Genomic DNA, 8,108 nt, shown 5'->3' with positions numbered 1-8,108 from the left:
TCCTAATAGTGTTCCACATCCTGTGGAACAGCTTGTCTTCAGAAATTGCAGGTGCTTCATCACTGGAGGTTTTTAAGAAAAGATTGGACAACCACCTATGTGAAATGGTATAGTCTCCTGCTTGAGCAGGGGGTTGGACTAGAACACCTCCATGTTCCCTTCCAGCTGTATTCTGATGTAAGCTGTTCCAACTAAAACTGCTGTTTGCAATTGACTGATGGTTCAAAAGGGACAAAATGTTTGAGAGAGTTGAAGTTATAGGAATTTAGGGGGAGTGACCATGATATGCTTGAATTCACTGTGATGCAACCACAGGTAACTAAACCAGCTAGACTAGTGTATTAGATTTTAAGAGAACTGACTTCAATAAGCTAACAGAAAGATTAGGAAAGATTCCACGATGTCCTAAAAGGAAAAACACTTGGGAAGTCTAAAAAAGAGATAATGAAGACCCAAGCAAAACAATACCACAGAGAAAGAAAACAAAGAGATTCCAGATGAGACCAGCATGGTTGTACAAATAGCTCTCTGACAAATTAAGGGACCAAAAGATCAAATATAAAAATGGAAAGGATACATAACTAAAACAAAATACCAGCAAATAGCCCAAATCTGTAAACCAACAGCCATGGGAGTTCCAGCGTCTTGGTGGCTGGAGCCTGGCTGCAGTGAGCACCTTGTCCTGCGAGTCACGTAATGGTTCTAATCCTGTGCTTGGTGCTGCAAGAGCAGAGGGCACTGTGTCCTCAGCTATCCGCCTATCTTCACAGGCAGAAGGTCCTTTAGAACACTCCTGTGACATTGGGAGAACGTGGATCTTCCCACACAACTTCAGTATCAATTTGGTGATTGAAATTAGAATTGACACCAGGTTAAACTAATTAAGACTGGATGCAATAACCAAGAGCAGAATATGTCTACTGCATATTCTCAGCCTGCACCTATTCCCAGGTCGTGGGCCAGCCAAATGATTCAGGTAAGTTTACCACTTGATATACCTGCACTAAACCTCCCCAGGGTACAAAAAAAAGTCCTCCTTGTAAACTTTTTTTTTAAAAAAATGTATTAATTTTTTAACATAACCACCTTAATATTCGGTAAACAGTGTGTTGTCTGGGTTTACATTTAAGAAACATTCACTAACAGTTGATTTCTATAATCTATAATCCACATAATAACTTTACTTGATTTCCTCTTTTTCCCATAATGTTCTCTTTTACCAACCTTAAGTTAATACAATTCTTGTTTTAATGAATGATGATTGAGATAAAAGTTTTCTAATATTTCTACAGATAATAATCACATCAATATAATATTCCTTTTCTATCTAGTCATTCTGGTTGTCTCATCATAGATCCTATTTACAGTTCTTGTTTACCTGTGTTTTTCCCACAATGTTCAAAATATTATTCCTGGTTAAGATTTTCTCAAAGTTAATTACATTTAAATATTTAAGTCTATTTTTCATCATGTAAGCCAACCCAATAATTTTACCTTTCTTAAGGAATAAATAAGACTAAAAAAAGAAAAAATAAGAATTAAAAAAGGTATGCTACTTAAAATCCCTATTTCCTATAAGCTAATACATATTTATTTCCAAAAAAGTTTCGTTCTTTTTTACCATAATTAAACATCTATTTAATCTTTAAATATTCCATTTACTAAATCTAGTCCTTTTAACTCTTATTCAAAACATTTTAATCCATTGTAATTTTCTTAAAGTCAATCACCTTTAGATATCTAAAACATTTCCTTTATATAAGACATTCCAACTATTTTATATTACTCATATCAAGAAATAAAAGAAAAAAGAAAAAGACAGTACTATGTTACTTGAGGGGCTCTTCCCTCTTAAAAGTCAAATTCACATCCAAAATTTTCTATTTCTTTAACCATATTCAAACAGGTGTTTCTTTTTAAAAAATTCTCTCTGATAGGCCCCATCATCTATTTTCTTAATTTTCACTTTAGCCTTTTTCTTTTGCTCAGTATCTTTCTTAATCAATACTGTATGTTCTGCTGAGTCAAAGAATCTTTCCATATTCTTGTAGATGTTACTGTAGATATAAAAGGTAAGTCAAGTACAAGTCGTGTCCTACCCATCGTGACCCTATGGACAACGTTCCTCCAGGCCTTCCTGACCTCTACCATCTTCTGGAGTCCATAAACTCACGCCTACTGCTTCAGGGACTCCATCCATCCACCTCATTCTCTGTCGTCCCCTTCTTCTATTGCCCTCAATCTTTCACAATATCTTGGTGAGAGGCATTTGCCCATTCACTTTTGTTGAAAATCTTTTTGTCTGCTTCTCTTATCATTTTTGTCTCTTCAGTTCTAGTGTTTTTCCTGGCATCTCTGCAGTCCATTTTGTCCAATCTTTTTTCTTATCCTCAAATTTGTTTTGTGGTGTTAAAAGTGTAAGCTGTCTTTTCCAAATCCAGTATTTCTTGTAATTTTTTTCCCATTTGGGTTAAATCATACTTCTTTGTTTTGTTAGGTTCTATCTTTAAGTCTCTATCCTCAAATTAGTATTCAGTTGTCTGTTTTATGCGTTCCTTCTCTGTTGTTGTTTCCTGGGATTTTTTTGTTGTTGTAAAGTTAAATTGGATATATTTTCAAAGTTATTTTGGATTTCTTTGTGGTTTTAAATCGCTGTTATTTGAATTAGTTGTAACATATCATATGTCTCCTCTTAAAAAGTATTTATTTTTTCTTGATAGGTTCTTTCTATAAATCCCTGATTTTCCATGATGACCAAGAATCCAAATTTTCTTTTCTCTGCAAATAGCTTTGGGGTCTGAGTTAAATAAATACTTGTAGTCCAGAAAGTTCAAAAAAGTTTTTTTTGTTCCCTGAAGTTTGTAAATCTCACTTTGTCTGCAGCTCAGATTTTCTTGTCACAGCTGTTCTCTATTGTTAAGAGCTTTGAAGATCACAAGTAGAGATTAGTTTTTTCCAGATTTTGCCAAGTCCTGCATGAAAGCCATAGCTGTCATAGTCTTCATCCACCACTAGATGTCAGCAGTGGTTTATTTTTCAAATTTTCAAAATGAACAAATTGCCTTTGAAATGAGAATCTTAACCATTCAGTAACTTCAAACTTATCCAAATTTTGGTTTTATAGTCATTTCATTTCATTTCAATACATTTTGGTCCTCCATAAAAGGTTTAATTCACCACTTCCGTTAGTAAAAGGGTGGGGCAAAAATCCCCCTCCTTCATTTTTGGAGGTTTTTTGCTTTTTGGGATTTTTTTTTTCCTTCAAGAAAGTTGGTAAGTAGGATAGAGAAAATCGACGTTCTTACACAGATTCAAATGCGCTGTATACAATCAGCTTAAAATAGTGCTTTTGACTTTGGTTGCTTGCAGCTTGGGCTAGACTCTGAAGTTAGGCTAGCCTTTCTCCTGTTGGTTTCTGGAAGGCTTCTCCTGGACCAATCGGGTTGACCGCCATCTCTCCAAGGTCCCCGGGACTTCTTTCCTTCTCTGCCAACTCTTCAGGGTGGCTTCTGGCCCATTTAGGGCACCCTAACAGGAAGAAACTCAGCGGAAGGGCACGGAGTCCCGAACCCCTCGACTGCTGCTCTGCTGGCAGGACCGAAAGTCTCCCTCCTTGTAACCTTTTCCCCAGTGCAGCAGTAGCTGACATCACCACCACCCCTCCCACTCCCAGCATTATTGCACTGAGGTAAGGAGGGACAAGGGAGCAGGGCAGGGCAGCCAGCTGAGAAGTGCCAGCTAGAGCTCAGCATATTCACAGCTTGTCAATCACCAAAGTTGCAGGGAATGCCAGCATGGTAGTGAGGACTGGTGCCCTTGCCAGGCAGACGATAGCTCCTGCGGGACAGCATCTTGCCCCTCCCTGAAGGAACAGCATTCCCAGCTCTGTCAGGGAATGGGCCACAAGGCCTGGCTGCTTCAACAAGGACAATGTTCCTTGGACATTTACATTGGGTCCACCTAAGTGATGTGGCAGTCAAATGGAGAAGAAATGGCCTGACGGACATCGGAAATGTAATTCTCCTCTTCTCTTTTGGGCTTGCAGAATTTGCAGCAATGGCCCAAGCTCTGGACTTGGTGCCCTGGCCGCCAGATGCCGGCCCCGTCTATGCAGCACCCGCAGTTCTCATTCCCCTGGAGCCCAAGAAGACCATGTTAGCTGGAGTGAAGGACCGCCTCTACCACCCCTGCCTGCCAACGCTGAGGCGCATGGACATGGACACCATGGCCCACAGGCTCACCGACACGCACTCCAGGACCACCACCACCTGCTCCAAAGGTATCAGCCCAGCCAAGCTGTCTGGGAGCAGAGCCAGGGCAGGCCCGTCTGCTCCTCTTTGTGCCACGCAGTCCGAGTGCCAGCCGTGACGGCCCTGCAGTCAGAGGCCCCAGACTGGAGGCAGAACTTGGGTCTTGCTCCAGCAGGTCAACTAGACGGGACACGTGAAGCTCTGCCTGTCCTGGGCCTCCCAAATGTTTTGATACGATCTTCTTTTAACGGGGGAGGGGGCAAATCTTAAAAGTTTAGTTGGTGCCCCCTCCTCTGGTTTTTTTTTGGGGGGGAGTTTCTTTCTCTACATCTGCCAGACCTAAAGGGCCCCCCCTGGGATGCAGCCGGTTTCCGGTAGCGCTTCCAAGAGCCCGAAGCGGCCTCCCCGCGTCTTTGCTTGGTGTCTTCTGCAGAGGATTTCCAAAGGGCGACCTTCACCTTGGCCGGAGTGCCCAGCAGGTCCCTCCCCTCCCGGGTGAGTCACGCCCGGCGGACCGGGGCCCGGGGCCAGGCGGGAGGGGGGAGAAGCAGGGCCCGGCCGGTCATCCGACGCCACCTGCGAGGCGCCCTCGGGCAACGCCGCTGCCCCTCCTGGATTCTGGCTTAATCGCTCCATCTGGGCGCGGCTCGGGGTGGCTTCGGGCCTCCCGTCGGCTGGGCGAGCAGCTTGCAGCCCGCGCGGCTTTCCCAGATCAGCCGACGGGCCCGAGGCCGCCGCCTGCCGGGGGGAGAAGCCCCGGCCGGCGCTCGGGAGGCCCTGCGCGTAGGGCGGGCGCGGGACTTTCCCTTCCCAGCGCCCCGAAGCGCCCCCCGCCAGCGCTGCTGCAGCCGCCCCCATCTCTCGCCAGGCCGTGCTGGAGCTGCGCCAGTCGCCGGCCGGCCGGTACCGCGCGGGGAAGCTGGCCCCGCTGCCGCCCGGCACCAACCAGGAGGAGTGGCCCAGCTACACGCGCGCCATGCAGGACTGGTCCCGCTTCGTCTCCGCCGCCGGCGAGTTCGCGCTGCCCAGCCTCGAGCGCAAAGGTAGGGCGGGCGGCGGCGCTCCGGGGAGGCGCCGCTGCGCTTCTGCCGGGGGCGCGGAGTTGCACGCTGGGCGGTACCGCGGCGAGTCCGCGCCAGGCTCGAGGGCCGCCAGACTTTGCTCCCGGCGGGAGCTGCGGAGACTTAGCGGGAAGCTCGCCTGCGCGCCCCCCCGGCCCTCCGCCCCGGCTGCTCGGGGGGCTGAAGAGGGGAGGGGAGCGGAGACGCCTCGGGGGGGCAGAAGGAAGAGGCAGTGGCCCTCCCCCCCTCCTGCCACCCACGAGAGGTTGGCCCGGCTCTGCTCCCTCTCCGGCCCCGCTGGTGGGACTCCCGCGGCTCTTCTTCGTGTGTGGCGGGGCAGGGGGCTCCAGCATCCCCGCTGGCAGCCGCCACCGCCGGTCCGAGCCAGGCCCGGCTCTGGAGTGAGGGGGCCCGGCAGAGAGAGGCAACTGCGCTCCTGAGCTGCCCGGCTTGGCTGAGCCCAGGCGGGATCCCTCAGCCGAGGGGGGCCTTTCTGGCTACTTGCCTGAATCCGAAGTGCCAACGCTGTGACCTGAGGACGTGAGCTAATTGGGTAATGAAACATCTTGCAAGAAAACAACCAAGCTCAGAGAGCCCCAAGGACCCCTCGTGTCGACCCTGAGCTACAAATGTTCTCCTATATCGGTCTCTCTTCTCCCTCCTCTTTCTCAGTTCTTGGGTTCAGCTGTTACGCTGTGAGATACTTGAAACCAGACATCACTCAAACCTGGAGGGTAAGCAAGAAGTTCTCCATTGGGAGGGTGAGCCATCTTCTTCCAGGGTTGGGGTGCTCAAAAGACATTTTCAAAAGGGCAAAGGGGATCTCAATGCAACTGTCGGATCCTCGTGCAATTATTTCCTCTAGTCTAGTTTTGTTTTGTTGGCCAGGAAAAGGCTCTTTTAGCCGAAGGATTGCCAAACCAGAATGTGAACATGACTCCAGCAATTTGATCCCAATGTTTCGATGGAACATTTTAATTTTTTAATTAAATTTATATTTTCAAGCTACACTCTATTAGAAAAGACCATATAATATTTATTATTAATTTGTGGCAGCACAATACGTCCCACATTTAAAAAATTCTTTAAATGAGATGTTCCTGCTCAAATACCAACTCACTAAACGTAACCTAATGCAACCATTAAAAATACACCTACTAAAAATTTGGGGGCAGAAAAACTCTTCTGGTAATTTTATTGTTTTGTCCCTGGAAATTTTGGAGCAAACAAAAGTTATTTTTTAAACAAAAAAAGTACACGCTCATCTGCCCAAGAACAGCTGGGCCCTGGGTTCTCAGCAGAACCGAAGCCCCGTTAAATTCCCCCTCAGGCTGTTGCAAAGTTCAAAGGCTCCGCTGTGCAGAGAAAGCTTGCCAGGGATCCTGTGGCTGAAAAGGCTCCATGCTATTTGACAAGGGAGCCTCCCGCATCTAACCCGCTGCTCAGCCGCCCTCCCAGACACCCCCCCCAGCAGAGCCCAGAGCAGGGCTCGTTCTGGGGGGGGAGAGAGCAAGCGCAGGGAGAGCCTGGGCTCCTGCCTGACTGCAGGAAGCGGCGGGGGGGGGGAGGAAAGGGAGAGGATGGAGGAGAAGCACGGATGTCCTCCGTTTTAACATAAGGCATCTTCTTCCGCTTTTTTATGCTAGTATTGCCTCAATCAGAATCCTAGCTTGGATCGATATGGACCGAAGCCTCTTCCTTACAACACTGTGTAAATATCGCCCCTGCACTGCCTCTTGCCTGGCGCTCATTTGCCCCCCCGCCCGCCGCCGCCCGGGCTTCCCAGCAACTCACCTCAATGTTCTGTTCTTTGGCTACAGGAACACCTACAGGAGCTTTGGAACTGCCCACAGGTACCTGACTCTTCAGGGGACCAATAGCGGGGGGGGGGGAGAAGGCTCTGTTCTCTCCACAGGCCCAGGTGGGAGGGAGGTGGTGGGCTAGTTGCAAGGATTTTGTTAGCTGAGGGCAATTTGCAATGCCAAACCTGATAGGATCACAGTACGTGGGCGGAGGTACCAATTTTCCAAAAAACTCTTCCGAAGGTGCTCGAGTGGAAGGGCCAACCAGCCTTGGCTGACCTGAACCGAGCAGGACTGACTAGGAGAGTCCAAGAAAGGTCAGGGTTGCAGGCCAGGCTGCTGTGAAGAAATCTCATCCTCCAGGCTGTTCAAACGACCGCGCAATCCCCAGGAGGCTGCACGGAGAAGCTCCTGCTCCCCAGTCATTCCTCTCTGGGGCTCAGGCAAAACTCTTCTGCAGTGATCCCGGACCAGCCTGGGGAGGGATCCACAGGGAGGGTCCTCAAGGCTTGAGCAGAGGAGCCCTGGCAGACGTGGAGCAAACCTCTGTCCTTTTGCCTTTCAGCCGCTCTCACTACCTTGAGCCCTGGCGCTAAGGAGCTGCTTTCTGAAGAGGCCCCGGATGAGGCTGGCCTGCTTGCCCAGGCTTTGGGCATCCACAGACAATAAAAGCATCTCCCAGGCAGGCAAATCGTGTTTTCGGCCTTCTGCTTTAAGTTTGCAGGATGCAGACAAAGAGGGAAGGAATCCTGGTCGGTTGTTTCCCCAGCATCAGCGTCATGAGAAGCAGCAGCCCCAGCATCAAAGCACCTTCTGAAGCAAACTAGGATCTGACCAAGCTAAAAAGGGCAGCATCTTTCTTTCACCACATGAAAATTTGGGGGACCAAGAAGTCCTTGTTCTCATCTGGAGCTGACGGAGGCATTTCTGCCACAAAGCCAAACCAGCTCTGTACGTTAAGGGGGGCGGGGGGGGGGCGTCCATCCAAGGCCCAA

At 48.6% G+C, this 8,108-nt stretch overlaps 1 protein-coding gene across 1 annotated transcript; it reads left to right on the top strand.

Moving 5' to 3' along the window:
* Positions 1-4,056: 4,056 nt before the first annotated feature.
* SPMIP8 (sperm microtubule inner protein 8) lies at positions 4,057-7,716 on the top strand (the record flags this gene model as incomplete). Its single annotated transcript, XM_081335575.1, has 7 exons — positions 4,057-4,279; positions 4,684-4,745; positions 5,119-5,293; positions 5,984-6,045; positions 6,958-7,022; positions 7,132-7,164; positions 7,679-7,716. 7 exons carry the CDS (start codon positions 4,057-4,059, stop codon positions 7,707-7,709), a joined length of 651 nt encoding a protein of 216 aa, XP_081191701.1. The 3' UTR covers positions 7,710-7,716.
* Between the last annotated feature and the right edge of the window lie 392 nt (positions 7,717-8,108).

This window comes from Vipera berus (assembly GCF_964194415.1).
Source record: "Vipera berus genome assembly, chromosome: 10".
Lineage (NCBI taxonomy): Eukaryota > Metazoa > Chordata > Lepidosauria > Squamata > Viperidae > Vipera > Vipera berus.
The sequence above is the reverse complement of the archived record's forward strand: the minus strand, read 5'-3'. Positions and strand labels throughout refer to the sequence as shown.